The 22,758-nt window shown below is 39.7% G+C and overlaps 1 protein-coding gene across 1 annotated transcript in view; it reads right to left on the reverse strand.

Moving 5' to 3' along the window:
* The window catches only part of csmd3b (CUB and Sushi multiple domains 3b), a 115,442-nt gene extending 94,074 nt beyond the window's left edge, over positions 1-21,368 (reverse strand). Inside the window, exons 1-6 of the mRNA XM_061060306.1 lie at positions 21,269-21,368; positions 20,784-20,871; positions 20,487-20,611; positions 9,734-9,903; positions 2,178-2,281; positions 1,293-1,405 (exon numbers count right to left, since the gene is read on the reverse strand). Coding sequence (XP_060916289.1) covers positions 1,293-1,405; positions 2,178-2,281; positions 9,734-9,903; positions 20,487-20,611; positions 20,784-20,871; positions 21,269-21,368 — 700 coding nt within the window. The remainder of the gene's footprint in view (positions 1-1,292; positions 1,406-2,177; positions 2,282-9,733; positions 9,904-20,486; positions 20,612-20,783; positions 20,872-21,268) is intronic.
* Positions 21,369-22,758: the final 1,390 nt, after the last annotated feature.

A 22,758-nucleotide genomic window follows, 5' to 3' on the forward strand; every position in this document is an offset into this window, starting at 1 on the left:
TCTGCAGCAGAGCTCCTCTTTCTGTGTTCCACTGAATATCATGTCATTCACTCTACATCTATCAAACACTAAACTTTGGAAAGGTTAGGTTTTTTTGTGCATGGTGAGCGCTGACAGAGAATTTAAAATCAATATTAATCAAAAGGTTAGTTGGTGCCGATTCAACATTTATTAGAAATGTTTCTGAAATTCTGTTGAAAATGAGTCAACTTTGCGGGTGATAAATCTTAAAGTTCAAGAACAAGCACTTAAAAAGTATGTACAGTTTGAAAAGCCATATTTTGTTCTTAAGTGACATACGTACTTTGAATCCTCCACAAGTTTGGTCTTTTGTGAGAGTTGGAACACATAGGTCCTTATGTTGAACACAATGAAAAAAAAAATACCCTCTTCACCTCACAGCCACACTTATCACACACACAAAGCCTTGAGATGTGTCCCACCACTTCATGCGAAAACAATCAATCAAAGGCTCGGGGGAATAACATTCATTTGTGCAAACCTCTCAGCACCTGTTGCTCCTAGTCAATTACACATCTATTTCATATATTTGATTTTTAAAGGGAGATATATAGGTTTGCAGAGCAGTGTTCACAGTGGCCACGAGTAGTTGTTAAAGGGTAATGGCATATTGTTCTTTGTTTCAAAAAATCTCTCAAGTCTTTTTCTCTAAAGTCAGAATATGTGGCTGACGGTGGGCAGAACAAAACTAAATGCAGGGAGAACCAAACATGACTGCTTAAGTGCTTGTTCTGTTTAGGGATTACACCAATAAAGTTTTTGTCTGTGACATTCTTAACCTCAGAGACAAAAAATCTGCCAATTCGCTTTGAAAAGAAAATTATTTTCTCTCTTAAGATTGGCGCAGTAAGCAACATGGTCAAACCCACATCCAAAGTACTGCAGCTGATTTCAGGGGAGTGGAGGTACATTAGCCCAAAAAGAACTATTAATACCCCAAATGTTTGTGTCCAGAATTTGATCCGTTTGGTCCAATTACATTTGGAAAGTATGTCAGTAAAGTATCTTATACTAATGAGTATGAACAATTGAAATTAATTACAGGGGTGCCACAAAGTATCCAGCTCATATGCATTGCAAGAGACGCTGCTAACTTTAGTATACTACACTGTCATATTTCTTCTTTAAAACAACACATACGCTGCTTCAGTAACTTAAAGTGGATCACAACACAAACAGAAAGTCATCCTAGTCTGTAGAGTACCATACAGCAACTACAAACAAAAATATAACCCGACACACATCTTCCTTTATTATCTTTCATAGCTTACCTTTGTAGTTGATCTTAAATCCTATCGATCCGACGCTCTCATCTGACTGCAGGTGGAGCCACATCTGGTGGGTCATGCTGACTATCAGGTCAGGAACAAAGCTCCCTGAGAGGCTGGAACACAAAATAAATTGACATTCAATCAATGTAATCATCATTATCATTATATAAATTATAATTTTCATCACTGCAATCACAGCCATAATCAAATTCTCAAGTGATTTGAGTGCTAACAAATTGCTGGAGTATTCAGGACTAGTATTGAATACTTTGCTCAGAGAACATTCAAACCATCCAGTGTTATTTCAGACGCCAGCGCCTTTTAGGCATGAAAGTTAACAGTGACCAACTCCAAAGTGAATTGAAATCATCCACTTTGTTAAAGCTCTACATCTGCTATCCTTTTGGGCACTGCAGAGTGTTTTTTATATTCAAGCACCGTTCATCTTTTTAAGTGGAGCACACATTCCAGACTTCTGTTCTACGACGGGACTAATTGCGAAGAAAGGAGATGAAGGATTTCAAGTGAGCTGGCAGTCGCTGGCTTAAACAATAAGAACCAGAATGAAAATGGACAAGAAGAAAAAATTTTAGTTGTTTCTTCTCTGATGATTTGGCCTTTTTGTGGTGCATGTTAGAAGTGTTTATAGACCGACAATAGCACTGCTGATCAGGATCTTCTCCATGGAGTGACTGAGAATAAAAAATACAAAAATACAGTGGAGGCTGTAAAAATGCATGAATAAGGCCCAAAATCAAGGGTATTTTTAGACTGTCTACATTTCACACACCCCATTCTAAGATTCTTGATTTGCATAAAGAACTCCTCACAAGATAACGTTTTCACGGCAAAGGGCCATATGTAAAAGGATAGCATCATACTTACACTTGTAGTATGGCGGTAGGATCTCCCACCTCCCCTCCATCTCCTATAGTCAGAGTATCGTAGGCGATCTCCAGGTCAAATTCTTCAAAGTTGATCTGAATCACCTAAAGGTCAGCCGCAGAAACACAGAGGCGTACATGTCAGGTTAAAGACTCTTTCAGTTCCACCCAGTTAAAGTCAGTCCAGATGTATAATTTATAAGGTGAGGTAAAGTCAGTTCATCAAACATCCAGAGGAAGGAAAAGTAGAGATAGCAGATCACACAGACTGACTAACATTAAACATTTCAGAATCACGGTTAGTGGGATGCATATTGATCTAAATCTTAAAAGCATCAGTTTAGAGGACGTAAAGCTACATTGTGATATCTACAACAGAGTATATCAGCCAATATTAGGGAAATAAATATCTCTTATCTTCAGACATTTTTACCAAATTCCTGAAATGCAGACTTTTATTCTCAATATGACGCCTTTAAAAAAGTTGATTTCCTTTTATATAACAAAATATACTTTCTTAAATAGTGGCACAGCATTAATCAGAAACTCACATATACAGGCATGCTAAGAAATGGTAAATGAAGTAATGATATTAAGAATTAATCTACAGTTAAACAATTTATAATGAAAGGCATTGCTTGTGATAAATCAGGACACTGACTCCAATCATCAACCAACAAATGCCCCACAGCAGGTTTTAAGTCTAGACGTTTACCTCCAACCGTATCAAAGACACATTTCCCCTCCCTTAGAATAACACTTGACCAAAGGTGAATCATTAAAATTCAATATTCCATCATCACACAATGTGGTGTGATTACAGTTTGTATTGAAGGAAGAAGAACTAGGAGGAGAGCGATGGAGGACCACCTCCTTTGCTGCACTGGAAGCTGGGATTTCTGATCAGGAATTATTAAACCCACACTTTCTGTTTCATCTGAGACCAGAGAGAAACACATTTGGCAGCAACAGAGACAGAAATGATTAGGTGAAGAAGTGAAAGAAAATAAGGATGAGAGAGGGACAGAATACGGAAGAGGAGATAAAGATGAGTAAGAAGAGGGAGATGTAGTGAAGGAAGACAGCTGGGAGAAAAGTGGGGGTCATAATGAGCAAGTCTTTGATGCAAGCAATGTACAGTGTTAGAATATTTTAAACTAGACTTTGGACTTGACCCTCAGGGGGGAGACTGTAAACCTACTCTGCCTATCCTTCTTCCACTTTCCTCTGAGAAATTTTCAGATTTCCAGATTCAATATTCTAAAGCAGGACTTCAAAAACATCCAGGTCTCAGTCTGCTGTCTGCTGGTGAGGTAACGGCGAGCATATTTATGTGCAAATCCTTCTTGTATTATTTCTGAGCATCTCCTTTTTTGTAGTCTGTATTCAGACATTCTGTTTGACTCAGACTTCATGGATTTAGTTGTTTTTCTTTTCTTTCTTCACTATCTGCAACCTGAAGACCTGGAGACATGATATCTCTCGTGTGCATATTGAAGCAGAAACAACTTATCCTCACAGTGACCTTAACCATTGGATCTGTTTAGAAAGGAGGGAACAAATGAACGCTGAGCACATAAAACAATAGTCATGCAGTTCTACTCTCCAACTGTTTAACTGCTTATCTGGTTCTGTCCCCTGACTTGCTTTTTGCTCATGGGGTTAAGGCCTTTCTTTTTTGTTGCGTACAAAAGACATTACATACAACAACTGATGCAGCAATAACAAAATTACGTCCTTGCAAGCCATCACCTGATGTGGAGTTAAATGAGGGGGCAACAAAGATGAAGCAGGAATGTGCCCATTGCTCCCGATGCTGACTCAGTCTTATCTGCATGTAAGGCAGCAGATTGGATTAAAGCATCACCTACAAACCTGCTAAACTCTCTCTGGGAAGCACACACACGCTCAGAGGTGCACAAACACTCAAGCCTACAGTATCGTAAATATGAACTGGCGCACACACAAAAACAGGAACACACTCACTTACACAGACAGGCATGGCTTTATGGAGATTAATGAGTCTATTTCTGATTACCTAGTCACTATTTTCACACTTATCACAATATTCCTATAAGCCCAAAGCAGGTTCTCAATACAACATCAAGTCTGAAATAAACAAATACACCTGTATATGTAGAGAATTGTTTCACTTATTGTTTTCAAAGGAAAGACCTGATCCTGCATATATAGTGTTAATTTGTTTGGCATGGCGAATATGTTTTATACTGTTAATGCTGAACATTCAGATTTGTTTTGTAAGACCTTCCAGCCTTCATATTTTTGCTCTTACTGCACTTTACAGAACAGAACAGATTGGTTAGTTAACTTCAAAATGTGACCACTCTGGTACCGATCATAGACTGTATAAAGCATGGACGTAATCTTAGTGATATCACCCATTGGTTTGTAAAAAGGCATTATGAAGCCAATGCCGGTTGGCATATGGGAAATCCAGTGTCCACCTAAATGTCAATCACTCTAAGCATACAAAGAGGTTTAGCTTTGGTGGGCTTCAAGCCACTCTGCAAATGCAAACAGTCACGGCCCTAATTATACCTACTTGTGCAAAACTCTTAGTCTTGATATAAGCAAAATAGATGCATTTAAAATAAATGGGCTATAGAGACCAAAACTGCTTTTTGAACCAGGTTTTGAACATATTTATACCTGCTGCAAAAATATGAAGTGGACAATGCATATTTATGCAATTCTTCATTGACTATTTTTCAACACCAATGGTTGCAGCTAGGTAAAAAAATGACAATTCGATTAAGAAAAGATGCAGAATACATTTTAAGACTTTTTGACGTGAAAAAGATCATGGTACTGTACACACATGCTAGATTCTTAAGTCAGCTACCTTACTGTCATCGCATATTTTACTCACAAACTTCAGATGTTTCAAACTTAGATTAAATAACTTTTTAAGATCTATGGATTACAGTCCTGTATTTGTGATCCATCCATCACCCCTGATCTCCACCGATCCCTTTGGTATTATTCTTTCACGTGTCTGATCATTGACCAAGCTGCCTTATCTGGAGCCGGGAACTGTTTGGCTGTACACTGTATAAGGACAGAAGAGGGCCTGTGTGCTCTGATGGTGCACACTGGTCCATCCATCTCCTTGTATACGTCCTTTACAGAACCCCCTAATGCCACATCAGCACTGTTCACACAGCATTAAACACAGCTAGAATAAAACTACATTACACTGTGCTCATGTGTGTCTGTGTGGGTCTGTGTGTGAAAAGACTGTAGAGAAGTCAACTTAAATGGAAAAGGAACCTCATTACTGACTGTGTGTGCTTTAGTGTTTATGTGTGCATCTGCATCTCTCCAGTTTCTTTTTTATGCATGCGTGTGTAATGCATGAAACTGAAAACTCTACATATTTCTCCTCTCCTCTTAATAGGTTGGTGTTCATGGAAACATCCATCTTTCTCCCTCTCTCCTCCATCTTTCTTGCTGCTCTCTTCTCCTCTTTATTGCTGTCGCCTTCACTGTCTCTCCCTTTCTAATTGGCTGCTGCAATCCTTCTTTCCATCCATCTATGGCTTCTAGCCAATGAGGCGACAGAATTGGATTTCTGCTTGATAAAGCACTTCCCATGGTTGTCGTGCAGACAATGAGGTGGGGGAGGCTCCTCCCTATCCATACTGTAATAAGATCAAAGGATACCTTGAAGATACAGTTGCGGTAGCAATATCTGAAACACCAGGTGAGCCACAGAGTCATTGACGTAAAGGGGGCACAGATAGAGTCGAGAACAATAGATCGTCTCTGACAGTAAACCCTCCGCCATCCGCTCCACTTGAACATGCATTCTGCTTGACTGTATAAATTGTGCCATAGTGAGAAGAGCTGAGCTTTGGCTGATGAAGACTGATGGCTAGAGCCGGCTGCAACTTAGTGTTTTTCCCCTTACTTCAGTTTCATTGAGCTGAAACCAAAAGAAATCTCTGTTTTAGATACAAACTCTGAAAAGAAACCTATGTGAAAAGCCATGTGTGGCTTTAACTGTTGCTATGCAACTATTGCACAATTAACTACATATCTATCACAGTGCTGATCTGTTTGGCCTGTCATTAGATTCAAAAGCATGCCATTTAGGACCCTTCTAACTGAATGCTTTTGTAATATGTTCTTCTGTGTTTGTCAGACTGGTGTTATGCAACAGTGGTCCTCTTGGTGATGCCTTACACTGTGTAGTGTTCACTGAGTGATGCAAAGCGAGTTCATACATAACGCTGTCCTATAACATATCACTCCAAGATATAGCATAAGTCCATCAAATAAGGTCTGTTTTTTTGTTTACATATCTTCATCGTTATTGTCATTTCCTGTTTTATTTTGAAATACTTCTGGTCTCTGTCTTCTTCCAGATCCTGCTCCTCATATTTTCCTGCCTTGTGCAGCGCTGCCCTGATATTACTTTCCTGCTTCTTATTACCCCCTGATTGTCTCTGTATATAATCCTTTTTAGTCCCCCTCGTTCCAGCATCCATCTCGTCAGTTTACTAGTGTATGACCAAAGCCTGTTTTATGACATCTTTGCCTGCTCACTTTTTTGACTTGTTTGCCTGGTGGCCAGTATTTGTGGGTCATTCACTCATCTGCTTCTGATAGTGTCTGACTGTATTAGTGACCTACAAATAGTAGACAGAAAGTTGCCTCACCTAATGCTGCATCATAAACAGATTATATTAAGAAAGTGCTTTGATAGACTGATTTCACACAGAGAAGAGAAGAGAAGAAGAAAAGGGAAAGGAGGAGAAGAAGTCTAGTAATGGCCATACCGTCATGCCTTCCCCAAGGTTAAATGAGAACAGGAGGGAATGAATTGGCTCTAAAGGCCCATTCTGCCAAAACTAAATGAAGCAATAACATCAGAGAGCTATAGAACCCCATTAACACTTAACCTGAGAGAGGAGGTGAGGAGGGGCGGGCAGTCAGAGAGGGAAAGATAGAAACAGATTTACAGAGAAAGAGAAACTAGAAGCTATAGCTATAGCTATAGAAACCCTTTGTCTCTTTACGTTCAGTGTATAAAAGAAGAAGACAAATGTAGAATATGTCTGGAAAAGCTGAAATAGAGATAGGGATTAAGTAAAACAGTGAAAAACAGATTTTTCCACACCATCCCTCTCTGTCTTCTCCTCTCCCTCTATAGTAATTTGATGGTTTCAGGCAAGCTCTTTAATGAAGAATCAGGGTAATACTGAGGACAGACCCTCTGGGAGTGAAGGAGGAGGAGGGAAGGGCAGTGTGAAAAAGAAAGAAAAAGAAGAATGAGACAGGGGGATGAGGGAAGGGGAGTAGAGGATGAAATAGGTAGAGACGTGCACAAGCATTGAAACGTGATGTTCTGCTGGTGGGAGAGACTCATTTTGGAGATTTTTTTTCTACATCATGACCCTGTTCCCCTCCTCTTCAGCCTCACACTCTGTCTTTTCAGGTTCCAGGTGTGTGTTTGTAGATTTTGTTGGCTTCTCTCCTCAGGAGATCAACTCAACGTGTCCACTAAGCTGCCCCTCATTCCCTCATCAGCCTCCTAATTGAGGACAGGTTTTTATTGCAGTTCGCCAGATCATCAGCACTCTCGTTCTGCTCTTGCCTGTAACCTGATGTTTACCTGCCAATTCCCTGCTGTTTGTTTTTGCCTCCACCACCTGCACACCATAAGCCTGCTTTTGAACTATTACATTTATCTGTGAATCCACATGCAATGTCTCTGGATCTGCAATTAGCTGTTGCCAAATAATCAGGAACTACAACTAAATGAGATTCCTTAGGATACTTGACATCATCAAAACGACGATATGCCCTCAGAAACATCTGTGAGCAAGGCATCAGCAAAATGTGCCAAAATGTCTGTTAACCAAATCGTGTTTCTTTTGCAACAAACCAATTGATCATAAATGCATCATCTTGTGATGTAAAGCAAGCCATTTATGTGATTTACTTTCCAATTAATTAAAAGGGCACAACAATCTCTGGTCCCCAATTTTTCACTGAATAAATGTATTCTGAAAAGTAAGAAGTTAGCTTCAAGCATAGCTTTTTCTTAGATTATTAATATAATGGTTTAAGTCAAAGCCTAGAAGTATTTCTTTATTTCATGTTTTGAAAATATCCTGCTGTGTTCTCACATCAACCCAATTCCTGTATTTCTCTGTCTTACACTGTGCCGACTGATGAATGTGACCATTTGGCCCTGGGTTAACCTCCAGGAAGAGAAGTGGTCTGATATGTAATAAATAGTTTGAACATAGAGGTCCTTGAGATGAGCTAACCCCTGAAGGCTGAGTAAGAACCCTAACCCCTATCTGGTTGACCTCTGTTCCAGGTCATGTCCACCTTAATTGGTCACAAAGGAAGCCGGGGACATGAGCAACTTGTTAAGCTCCTTGAATACCCAAAGCATTGAGAACTTATCTACAAGGATGATGTTCAACAAAAAGCTATTATTTTTCATTTTTATACAGCTGTACACTGTCTAGAAGCAATCAATGCAAGTGGCTCTGTCTCTGTGGGCTTGCATGTGTTTGCACGGTATTCTTGTGCATTTCTGTCTCTAAAAACAAAATGATTGTTACTGTTTTAGAGGGGGAAACATATGCTTCTTGTAATCCCTAAAAGGATTTTTTTGAATGTGATGTTCAGGACTTATCTTTATTCCTCCAGTTTTCTAAACTATTCTGTAAATTGAAAATGAAAAAGAGGAAAGTAGGGTATCTTAAGATAAGCAGGAGTCAAGCTTTATATATGTCCCATTTCTTCGGTTATATGGTCTATTTAGAGGTAGAGATGAAATAAGGTAAGAGAAAAAATAGGATGGTCTCAGTTGAACCAAGGACATCATGGTTCATGTATTACATGTCTCTGCCCCTCGGGCAGCTCCAGTATGTTTGCTCTAAATGGATGTCCATCCTCTTCAGGTCAGTGATGTACAAATTTAAGGTTCCCCGAAGGCCTTATGTGTGATTTTTTACAAGTCTTGTATGCTGTGTGATGCACAGTAGTGAATGACGGGTCTATGATTTAGTATGTTGCATGACAAAATGTATATATGATGTAGTGTGATGAAAGGCAAGCATAAAGTTGTATTCTAAGCTACATTTTATATTCAGTGCGACATGAAATCACATGGAACATAAGAGGAGAGGAAAAGGTGATTACAGTTAGGGCCTCAAAAGAGATGATGTAACCTCATATGATCTCTTAATTTAGGGCAATATCCATAATCATACATAAAACATACACAGTTTTCTTTCATTTCCTAACATGCGAGTATCCAACAGAGTGCAGAGGGGCATTTTTACTATAGCCTTTAACAGTCTCATACACAGTGCAGCCTCTAGCTGAGAATGTATTGCTCTAGGCCATAAACCAGAGGCCTTGGGCAGTGACAGAGAGAGCTGTGTGAGAGAGTCAGGGGAGAAAAGGAGAGAAAGGTTCCGAGCACGAGCAAAGTGTATGTGTGTATGTGTTTGTGTGGAGTTCAAAAGCTCTGTATGTAAAATGTGTTTGTGAGTGTGCGCATATATGTACGTGTGTCCCCATGGTGCTGACGCAGGTGTTGCCATTGACGACAGAGCGGTCACCACAGTGACCCTGAGTAGAATAAGGATGTGTCCCCTGAATACCAATCAGATTTCTCCTGGGACACAAAGCGACCAATGGCAGGCATCCATCTAACCCCCAGCCTATCGCCTGCGCCTCTGCAGGATTAACCAATCACACGGAATTAGACATTGATATGCTACGACTTGCATATAATTTGCTGCACTCGTACATGAATTATTGTCACCTCATTTCAGTTATAAAAAAACTGCTAAACTAACTTTGTAAATGCCTGCAAGAACTGCTTGATTATATCAATTAAAATTGTATTGAATGCATAAAATTGAAATAGAACAAAGCCTGCAAGCAAGTTCAGGACTTGAGCTGGGACACTCACTGCACTCTCTCTCACTGCAGCTTACTGATAAGTTTACCCAACACACATTTTACAGTCAGACAGACTTTAAGATGACATGAACTGCAAGCCCCTTGCTTTGCCAATGTTGTTCTTGCTTGTTTAACATTTTATAAGCTCCACTTCTGTCCCATCATTCACTTGTATTTTGTTTTCCCTGTAGACTGGAGTTGGTGTTGTAACCCCCCACATTTTATCTGTGTCTTGCTCAGGTACAATTGCAGGGAGTAATGAGATATCAGCCTAAATGCAAATGCCAACTCTGTAAATTCAGGAAATTTGCATTTACAGAACAGTACATGAATGCACTTTGTCTGTGTTGGCTGACAGAAGCACCTTTACAATATAATTAACAGTACTAATGCACTCAGAGTGTTCCCTTCAAGCCCCTTAATGAGTACATTTCTGATTAGACCTACTTAAAAATATCAGTTTTACAAATAAAGGTACGATTGTTCAGCCTTTGGTTGATCAATTTTATATTGAGAGTTATATTTGAGACAATAAACAAAGTCCATATTCCACTTATTTCCAAGATAACAAGTTACAGTGTGTTTTAAACCAACCCGAATTTAAATGTGAGAGTGTGTTTGGTAGATTGGAAGAGACAAAGAAAAGAGGATTTACCTTATTAGGATTTGAAGCAGTAATTATCCACACACACTGTGCGTTGCTCTCATACTGAATCGGGAAGTTAGGAGATGTAAACGTTCCTGACGGCCCTTGAAGATTACTGCCGCATGTCTTCACTGTGAACAGAAAAAAAAAACAACATAATGCTGTTGTTATAATCAACAACTGTGGCAATAGTAAGGGTATTAGTAACAGCCATTGTTCTCTGTTGAGTCATTGCACCACAGAGACAACACAATATTTACTACAACTTAACTATTAAGCTGAAACTTTGCCAGAGATTCTCAGAAAAACTCTTAACAGCACAATTCGGCACTTGAGGCCACAGTAGCAATGTAGTTAGAACAATTTAATAAGACACTAATACAATGGGAAGGGAGGAAAAGATTCAAGTGCAGAGACGAAGAGAACGAGGAACAGAAGGTCAGAAAAATGTTATTGATACTGTCAGAGACATCTCCCTGGAAAGTAGCGCTTAATTGGGAGCTATTGGCTGTGAAATACCACAGGAATAGCTAGCATTGACTGATAGAGACACTCACCAGCAATTTACTCCCAAAATCTATTGGAAGTCAACCACTTGGAACTACTAGCAGGGTAATAATTACATTCATTTCAACATCTACACACTGTCTGGGAACAAAAACAGTTTACATTTCATACAGCAGGATGAAAAAGGTTTTGTCTACTTGAGAAATAAATCTTTGGTTAGCCGGTGGTGTTAAAGTTACACTCACATGGTTTGAGTGGAGATTCCCAATACAAATCCACAGAGGTGTATTACCGTATGAAGGCCCTTGTGTAGGAAAGTCATACAGCCTCATAAACCCTTACTCATAAGCTACACTCAGTGGGGTGTTGAGAATGACACATGCTAGCTGTTCGATAAAGCAGCCGAGCCTTTATTATGCTCCAACTGGATGTGATAGAGAACCCTGCTCGTCTGTCCTTGGGTCGTCCTGTTATAGAGTCGGGAGGTAATTTTCTGGTTGGTTTGAAGCAGTGTTTGTTCCTTAATTAGTTTGTTCAGCGGTAGGCCACAGAAACACGACCAGTTAACAGACATGCACGCACATGCACACAAATTAAAACGACAAAAAAAGCACAAAAGTATGAACGCTGATATGGTCATGCTTAAGAAGCAAAGATGTGCAAATATAGGCACATAGAGGTAGTTTATTGTGTTTTAGCAGACTTACAAGTGAAGATGCATAAAAAAAGCATTACATAATTCATACATACTCACCATGCAAAACACAATTTGTACTGTCAAGCCCTCACATTAACACACCCCTCGATGCTAACGTGACACAGAAAGCCTGCAAGGGGCAAGTACTGTAAAAGAATAAACCCAAAGTATGTCTGGTGTGCATGTAATGGGGTGTGTCCGCAAGGTGCTCGAAGAGAGTGTAAGAACAAGACCCTCAGAGACGACCATATATGTTTCCTGTCTGTGTCTGCGTCTTCCTTTCTATCTCTCTTTTTCTGGATCACTGATTCAAGTTTTCCCTGAATGAACCTGGTTAACGCTTGTTTCTTTAATTCTTCATGCATCTTCGCTTGACCTTCTCTGGTGTTCAGCTAGCCGCAATTTATAAAAGTGATAGATACAAAGAGATGAAATGAGTGTTTATGTGGGTGTGTGTCTATGTGTGCGTGTGTTTGGGTTGCACATGAGAAATGATTTATCTACATGTCCTAAAGAGTGTGTGCGTCATTGTTACAATGTGTGTATGTGTGGGTGGTGACAGCTCAATCAGCGTGGCCAGAACAAATGGCCGCCCCATCGCGTTGCCAACAGCAGAATGGGCACGGTGTTGCTATAGCGATAATGCGCAGAGCGTTATCACCAGAATTACCAGAGGAGCAAAGACATCATCATCTCGATCAAACTCCATCCATATCTTTGGGTCTGCCTTTTTGACTTTGCCTGTGCACCTTTGCGCTGTCTTGAGCCCTCTTTCATTCGCTCTTAAAGTTCATCCATCTCCTTTCTTCTTCATTTTCCTTTCTGTCCCTTTCTGCTCATATCTACTTCATACCCATCCCCCCTCTATGGAGCCGCTTACTTTACTGTTAGTGTTGGGAAACAATTGCCTATTTACACCTTGAGTCAGTCCAACATTCTCCTCTCCTCAGCTAGAAAAAAAAAGATGGATAGTTGAATTTGCAGGCCAGGAAAATGAAAACAATGAGCAAAAGATGTTGCAATTTGGGTATTACCTCTTGTTGGGTACATCATTAAGGATGACATCTTTAATATTGTATAATTTAAGTGATATATGTGAATTTTAAGTACAACTTTGGATGCAGAACTTTTTAGAGCACTTTCTTAAAGCTTGTTTGCGCTCTGACAGCCTCTCTGTCTCACTGTGTCTGTCTTTCTCCCTCTCTCAACATTATTTATGCTTACTAACAGTATAGAGGGCTTCAAGCCAAAAGGGTTTCATTATCATTGAAGTGATAATGAACTGTAGATCAAAATAAAAATATTTTGATGTCTATCCGGTCCTAAAGGCTATTGTTGGCTCATATGCAAGATTAACTGAATGCTTTTGACCAAGGCTGTCAAATGAATGCATGAATGTTTTAATATCGCATTGATTGCGTTCTATTTTGTCCTTTAAGGCGCATCGTAGCCAAGACAGTACACTTGGTATTTTAAAAAACTCCCTGATATCTCTGTTGAAAAAGAAATATTCACCTTTTGACATCAAACATTTCACTTTTTTTACTGTCCTTTTTGACTGCTTTCATTTACTTTTCAATTCAAAAAGTTCTTTTTTTTTCATTAAGTTCATGTTTTGACCTTCAGTGTACCACAAGCTCCTTCTTGTCTTTCAAAAAAAGCAGGTTTGCATCAAAAAAGGTAAGTAAAGTATCCATGGCTTAAGACAGTAGAAAAATACAAAATAAAGCACACAATTGTGTAAATGTGATCAATAGCAATAACTAATTAATCTCAGCATTTAATCGCTAAGTAAAAATGGAACCGTTTGGGCCCTATTTTGAACATGAACTGCAGTGAGACTGTGTGAAAGAGTGTTTGTTTGTGTACTGTATGTGTGTAAAACAACATAGTCTCTCCTGAGTTTATATATTCAGATCAGCTAGATCCCCCGAGGATTTGTGCTCTCTCACTCTAACATGCACACTCACAGAAACTGTTGGGATGCAGACAAAAATTAAATGATGTTTCAGGCAAGGATCACACTGCCAAAGCCTGTTCTCAAAATGCCCTTGCTCACACTTTTCCAAAGTTTTGTTTTATGGCTTCAGAGCAAGACGCACCCCATGAGCTCTGAGAAGGTTGCAGGGAGAAATGTTTTCTTGGACTGAATTTTAACGCTGTTCAACTTCACAATGTTTTGTCTTGGTTCTCCATTCTAGCATGGCAAAATCTCATAACTTTTGCCTTCACTTTGATCTCGTCCTTACACTCAAGGTCCATATCTCTGCTGCTTTCTCAGCGGATGGCCTTTTGCGGTGAGTGAGTTGTCCTCCCAGTGGAGGGCTCTGGTTCAATCATCCATACAGCAGTACCTGCTGAAGCACGCCAAGGACGCTTAACCCCTACATGTTCCACATTATCTGCCTGACCCTGCATCCCGAACAAAGAGTGTTAAGAGACTTTCAGGACAGGTAAATAAAATACAAAACAAAATTGAATCATAAGGGTGAGTTTCCAACAATGCACAACACAGTTTTATTTCAAAACCGCCTACTACTGAACCAGCAATGTCCTCTTGGGTACAAATACATACTTGTTCCAAGTGGTGGCCAGACAAAGATGTTTACCACATGCCATGCTTATGCCAAAACTCTGTTTTATGAATAAACTGTAGCATAAAACTGAATAAAAAGCCAGGATTCCATTAATGGTGTGCATTAGTGACATTTTATAGTCCAACACAAAATGCCTAAAAGCCAAGTGATTAACTTTGTTCTTTTGAATTGTTTTATATTAAATAATTGTGTGATTATAGTACACAAATAATAAATGGAAAATCCCCATAAAAGGACATTTCTTATTAAGTGAACTGACAAGGATGATAGGCAACCAACAAGAGAGTACTAAACTAAAGACTAAAATAAAAACCTTGAATTATTATTTTGACAGAAAGGGCCAGAAGGTTGTCTTTCATTTCAGTAGTGATAAAGACAATACAAATGTAACTTGTCAGGTTTTCAATTCCATTTTAACTGCAGGTACCCCTTGTCAAAGTATGACAGCATTTCAGTCAAGCAATTTTGAATATGTATTCTGGCAAGTAGGAAAATGTCCAAAAACTTATTTAAAACATGTTCAAAGTTTGGGTGTTCAAAATGAGCCCCAGATCAAAGTGTTGGATCAGATTAGAGATCAGAAGCTCCAGCAGGATGGTCGAACATGCTGTTTTAAGAGGCTGCCTACAGGAGCAGATAGATTGACCAATGGACACGGAGAATGATTGATGACATCATTAGGCTGGCACACAACGTTCGCATGGCCCTCACTCTGGTTAGAGCTCTAATGGTTACAAACACACACACACATACACACACAAACTCACTCAAACACACACACTTGTCTTTTTTTTCCTGTTTGAAGTCGACATATGTGTGGATTCAGTTGACATGTAGCACCCATCCTTGAGTCAGTGTATTCAGGCAGATCAACTGATCCCCCCTGGATTTCAAACACTCACACACACAACATACAGAGAGTTGGCTCTGTGGCCTTGCCATCTGTCCATTAATCAAGGTGCCACATGGACTCTTTCTCTCACTCTCTCTGTCTCTTTCTCATAAAGTATTATAAAAGTGGACAGAAGGACATTGCAATTTAATGACTGTTGTTGTAGTTTATTTTTATTTAGTTTTTAAATTGTTTAATTGTAGCTAATAAAGTGATAACTACTCTATCCCTCCGTCTCTGTGTGATTTTCATCAGTCTCTCGTTTGTGTTTCAACATAAAGGGCACAGTTTCAAGATACATTCTCTTTATTTTCCTCTAATGTTCCAAAAAACACATTTAGCTGTATTAAAGGATTTGACAGAGCTGACCCTTTAATAAGTGAGCTGGCTTGATGCTCTCTGACAGATTGCCCGTCACTCGTTATTTATGAGTTTCCACTTTAGCTATTGGCTGGCCTGGATGGAAAGGTCAAATCTGAGCCGTGTTCGATTAGACACAGCCTCTGTTCCTTTTTAGTCCAACAGGATGAAACAAAGTAGGCTTAATAAGGAGAACATTATGTTTTCTCAATGAACATGTATTAAAACACCAACGTGGCTGGTCTGCTCTCTTACACAACCTTACCTGCGGAGCTTACTCCACAATATCTATTTATTTCCATGTGCCTGGACAGCCAGCAGAGGTGCAAACAGAGATCCAGCAGGCCCGGCTGTCTGGTGTTTTTGTGTCTTAACATAAACTTGTTTATTCCAAGGCTAAAGGAGTGGTGTGGATCAGGTGGGGTTTTATTTTTATGCAGATGCAGCAAAATATTTTTTTGTTGGCCTACACAATTTTGGAATAAATTGCACTGGTATTCCCACCAGCTCAGACCCCCTCTTCAAACACTGTGGGTAACTGAATTACTTTTTTTCTACTGAAACAGGTACTTAACCTTCTGTATTTTTCCAGACACTGGAAGGCCACATGGGTGCCATGTTTACACAGTGAAAATTGCTTAGAGTATCCTGTTTAGAAAGAAAGTCTACTGACAATACTACTGGATGTCGGTGTAGGTTCTCAGTCATCCAGGTCATGGATCAAGCTTGGATTTGACAATATCACTAGAAACATGTTATGAACTTTCTTCTGCTAGAAATGTAGAGCAACTGAACAAGTATCTCGAACTCTATATTTCATAAGCCCATGTTGGTACTGCTAACTAAAGTTAGTCTTACTTCTAGAAGCTTAAACTTAGTCTTATTTTAGCCAAATTTGCAAGATGAATTATTCCACAAGCCCTTGCAGTTGGTATAACTCAGCCAGATTCAAACATCCCTACTTTTCGTTTGCATATGTCTATATGATGGGAATATCCTAAAGCCCACACCTAAACGATGAAAAAGTCGATTCTTTTCACAGTCTATTAGATCTAAACTAGCCTCTTCCTCTCTTGCCTCTAAGGCATTCATATTTTCAGAATTTCAATATTGGATTTTTGTCCCTAAGGGGAAATGGATTTTTGTGAATAGGTTTAAAAATAGAGGAGTAGAGGAGTCTCTCTTCTCAATGCTTTTTTAGCTAAGCCATCAACACTAAACCAACCCAGTTCAAGTATTGAAATGATTTATAAAATGTCTATGCATGCATAGTACTGTGTTTACTTCTTTTGTTTTCTCTTCTAAGTGATCCCAGTATGTAGTTCAAATAAAGCCTCAGCATTGTTTCCAAAATAATTTAAGTGAAACACGAATGTTGTCCTTCAAGCAACCTCCCTGTGTTTATCCTGGGATTTATGGGATTTTTGAAGATGGATGTCTTTCTGTTTCACCAATGTAGGGCAGAGATACACCGCATAACAATGCCAGAGTCGCATTGTTTGCTTTTATTCCAAGGATAGTTTTCGAATAAAAATAGACTTGTGGATACTGTAATGGCATTCACGGTCGTGGGTAGATTTGTCAGAGATCATGTCATGAAGTGAGAGAATTAATATCATAAATAACTTCCTGCTGTTTGCCTTTTAGCACAGGGCAGCATAAATTGAGTTGATAGATCCTGTATTAGGGCACCACGCTGGAGTAACAGTGCCCTCCATTGTGAGATGCTTTAAATAACAAAGATCAACTAGCACAGAATCACTCGTTACTTAGCAACACCCACAGAGCAGGACGGTGCACTCTGTCACAGCTTTGTCAAAAAACTTCCTCTGTGAGCAGTCGTTCATGCAGGGAATACCAGCCGCTCTGTTTTAAATTCAACAGGGCTTTAAAAATGCACACACCTGCTACTGGGAAGCTACAGTAGTTCGGTGAGAGTGTCTCTTCCTGCCCACATACTTTCCCTTCAAAGAGCCATGCTGACTGTAGACTGCCTACTGACGGCTCTGTTTCGAAGTGATGGAGGTCATTCTTTTTAACCGTTCCCTGCCTCAGGGGACGCCATCACTGACTTTTAATGTCATTGCCAGTCTCCCTTTGGGGAAGCTTAGCCCATCATCACATGCAGGTAAATGCAAGACTTGATTGGCTTAATGTTAGTAGCTTTATTAAACTGCTCATTACAGCTATTTAGTGATGATGAATCACTCATAGCCATTAGTAATCTAAGAGAGCCAATCAGAGGGTATCAGCACTATAATATCTCTGATAATTGAGTTGGATAATAAGGTTGATTGGCAGGGACCAATCAGAGCCCCTGAGAAGCAGTCATAACCAAACAGTCTTGGCCCAGGTTATTTCCTGTCTGCTTTGAGGATATATGCCATGCTGAGAAAAAAAAAGCTTAATGAAGGTCAGTGCCCTTGTGTGTCTGGTTCACAAGAGAAGCAAGCCAAGGCTTGTGTCTAGACTGTGTCCTTTATCCACAGGGTAAGAGTGCAGGACCACATGCTGCCAAGCATCTGTCCTGCCCAGGTGTCCCTAGCCACATATTGTTTCCCTATGGATTTCCAGGGTATTTCTATATGGCTGACCTTGCACTGCTGCTTCAACATTTTTTTCCATTCAGATTTCAATATCTGGAATTGAGCATTGGCCATAGCAAAGACCCCCCAGATACAAGAGTAACAAAAAAATACAGATAATATTGATGGGCTGACATAAGACTTTCTTCTCCTGCGGTATCAAACAGTCATTTCTTGTTAATATCCACAAGATAATTTACAGGACACCTGTTGTGGGATAATACATTTTTGCAAGGAAGAAAAGAAAGAAAGAAAGAAAAAGATAAGTGAACATGGTTAAATCATTATCTAAGGCTGGTTAAATTCATCCTGGGGTGAAATTCAAATGCAGAAGTTTAACACTTCTATCTGTGAGTTATGTTCAAGAAACTTTAAATCTGTTTTCAAGACTTGTTACTTTTCTTGGATTTTTTTTAAGTGGTGTTCATATGCTAATGCCTCATGATGGATAGAGTGAGTTTTACTTTCAGAAGCTATAATTTAAGCAGAGTAGGTGTGACATTTTTCAGCTTTCCCCTTTCCCATCCTTCTTCTTTTTCCCTTCTTGCACTTACTCTTACTTCCGGTTCTATATATCTCCAGTAATAATGAGTTGGATGTTAAAATACCTCTCTTGCCTCTTCCCTGCCACACACGCTCTCTCTCACACACAGACCCACACACGGTGAATATTGGTTTTTATGTTAAAGTATGTGTCTCCGGCCAAAGTCTGAAGCCTAGTGAAGGGAGAGATGACAAACGACTTTGGCATTTAACACGACAGACGGCCTCTCTCTCGCTCTCTCTCTCTCTCTCTCTCTCTCTCTCTCTCTGTGCATATGTATGTGTGTGTTGCAGGTCTGAGACTGAAAACGGTGCCAGCTGTGAAACCAGAACAAGTGAGGGGAGGCTGAAGAATGAATGTCTGAAGCGTGTTAATTATCAGAGCACTTAGAGAAATGATGAAAAGCGCACAACTGTCCCCATGTAAATACAGCCATAAAATATGGATGTAGCTTTCACTGAGCAGTACGTAGGAGCAGCTTTTTAATCATGTTAAAATTACTTTGTTATTTGTGTTGGTATATTAAATATGATGAAGGGACTGAAGGGGCTTCCCACAGTTTTATATGTATGGTTAATCTATTGTGTGGGTGAAAGAAGGTGTTTTAAGGTCCTGAAAGAAACACTATCAAACCTCTTTCCTCCTGAAAGCATAAATCTGCAACATGTTAGTGAGCTGCTTCACTGCAAACATCGGACTGCTGAAGTGCTTTGTTTCATGATTTCACAGCCAGTCGCTCTGGGCTGAATTGTTTTTTATTTTCAACATTAAACTCAGACCTGATCAACACAAACTCACACTGTGGAGAGGCCAAGGCAGCACGCTGGCAACATTTTACGGGACTGGATATGGGGAGTTGTGCTTAATGGCTTCTTATCTTTACAGCTGTGATTACAAACTCTAGCTATTTTCACATGTGCACTCCTGAGAATTTCAGGAGGACCGCCTCTGAAATCATCCTGATAGGGTTGTTCACACATTCACCTCATAACGGGAGACAATCCCTGTCGGACGTCTCCTGAGGGAGAACATCACGTAAAAAAAAAAAACTACGCGAAAGTGTAGGACGGACCAACAGAGTCTGCTTTACAACACTTTAATGAGAATATTTGCCTCTTTTAACAATGCTCTTGTAGTTTGACTGAATCACAATATCAACAGAAGTGCGGAGAAAAACATAATGTCGAACAGAAAACGTCATGCAGCAGTTTAATTTATCACACTTAGATTGCAACAGTTGGGTGCATACAGTCAATTAACATACATCGATCGCAGGCAATAAACGTCACCACCCCACTCCCACTCAAGGTGAATTCCCCTGATTATATCCTGCTGTGTTCTCACATCAGGTCACTTGGATTTAATGTGGAAAAAATGACCTGGGGGCTGTCAGGAGAAAAATCCAGCTGATTTTTTTCTTGAAAGCACCATCTGTAAAAATCTGTACCTCTGTCAAAATCAGTCTGTTACGGTGGAGACAGTCATTTGTGTGCTTTCACAGATGCATGCTGGGATCATTTTCTCACCTTTGCACACCGGCCTGTGGTCGCTCCAGGCAGCAAAGACTTCCGCCACTCTCTGGCAGCTGATGGTTTTGCTTCCCTGAAGAACGTAGTCTTCTCCACAGGTGAACTGCACCACACTGCCAAGGCTACACACACACACAAACACACAGAGATATACTTACACTCAGAGGTAAGACAAGAAGTGAGCTATACATGCAAAGGAGAATAAAAGGTTCATATTTGTGTGTGCATCTATGTCTGAATATAAACATGTGATTTAAAGTCTCTGAGTGCATGTTTGTGAATAGAAAACTGCACCTGAAATCATTGCCGTGGCGTTTTCCATTCTCTGGCTCTCCCGGGTCAGGGCAAGAGTTTGACGCCTGTCTCACGCCACCTTCATTTACTACACAGAAAGAGATGAAAAGGTGTGGGCAGACACGTTAGAAAAAAAGCACAAACATGGCTTACTGTAGAGTAAAGCAAGACTCCAGAGCTCCAGAAGGTAAGATCTCTCAGCAAGACATCTAAAATGATGTTTCATGTCTACAATAACTAATTGCTACAATCAAAATAATGATAATGAATTAACTGAGACTCGTTTTTTTTATGTGACTGTTATAAAAAAAATGCCCCAAAATCCACATCTCAGCAGCTTCCAAATACCCTGGCATGAATCTAAAAACCTGTCTCAGTCATTCATTCTATTGATAGCATTAAGCACAAGACTTCTAAAGGTAATTTCCAGCTCTCCACTTTTTAGATTCAATTTTGGAAGCTTGCCTGCTCCGTCACTCATTCACACGAGGCATCGGGAAACAGGTGGAAGGTGGAAACAGGTAACAGACGGGGATATAAAGAGAAGGAGGGGTTAGACGTCAGGTAGGCAGGCAGTGAGGACATGGTGCGACAGATACAATCTTAATTATAACAGACACACTAGAGCTAATCTTGCAACACTCAGTAACACCACAGGGGCAAGAGACAGAACTGTGACACCACAACAAATATGCATCACATATAATGCCTTTAATAATTTTGTCTCTTTCTGTTTTTAATTGCTAAACCGCTTTTAAATGTAAATTTATGTTTTCTCCACCTTATTTATTGAACTATTTATTATGTTTCATTCACACCACTGAATGTAAAATTAGGCCAATCTGAGGTTTTGTATTTGTTCGCTGTTGTTTGTCCTTTACTAATATGTGATGTGAGTGGAATATCACCAGAGGGAGAACATGTCTTGATGTGTTTATTTGCTGCAGCTATAGAAAAAAGCTAAATGCCCCGTGGTGTATTTTTTAAAATTCAGATGCATGAACTGATGTTGTGATGAGAGAAGACAACTCATCATGAACGTTGGTGCAGTATAAAATTAAGCTTATTTCCAAAGATGCACAATGTGAGGGCAGTCTGTTGATCCCTTTGTATAATTTAACCATGTGTCATCCTGGAACAACATGTTTCTATTCATGGACAGCGGCTACAATATTCTTAATGCTGATTATTAGAGTTTCATGTTTTTAACACGCTAATCTGATCTTTAAGCGGCCATCATGCTGCTGTAATATGATGGCTTCAGATCAGGCTTCTGATCTTTGGCTCAGATTGTAGCTCACAAAAAGAGTTCAATTACAGACAGCAAATGGAAGAAATAAAGACAGAGAATGTAGCTTAACTGCTTACTTCACAAAAAAGCCAAAGAAAACAAGTCAGTTAATCGAAAACTAAATGTCTAAATCACTGAGCATCACATTATTAAAGGACCAATACAATATTTTATACTTTACAAAGGTAGTCGGGGGGGTTTAAGTGTTCAGAATGTTTTTCTAAAGTGTTGTTCTGGCAGACGTCACCAAACAAAAAGTGTTGAAAGTGATAATAGTTCAATTTGAATTCTCTTCTCTCAACTATGCAGACACTAGAGAACTCCGGCAAAGGCAAGTGATGTTACTGCCCATTTCTAATTTCTCACAATCACCCAGGCTGTTCAGGCTATCGGACTAACATGCATGTACATGTTCAGTCCCTATCAACAAACCCAGCAGGTGGTTGGTTGGTTGGTGTGTGTGTGTGTGTGTGTGTGTGTGTGTGTGTGTGTGTGTGTGTGTGTGTGTGTGTGTGTGTGTGTGTGTGGTTGTGTGTTTGAGTAGATAGTTTGTTGCTTTGTTGGAGCGGCTAATTTGACCATCTGGACTATTAACACCATAACAGAGGGACTGGTAACAGTATCAGCGTTGTGTGAACACACTCATGCTCACAAACCACAAAAAGTCACAAACTGACACATATA

Source organism: Labrus mixtus, chromosome 16, assembly GCF_963584025.1.
Source record: "Labrus mixtus chromosome 16, fLabMix1.1, whole genome shotgun sequence".
NCBI classification, from domain to species: Eukaryota; Metazoa; Chordata; class Actinopteri; order Labriformes; family Labridae; genus Labrus; species Labrus mixtus.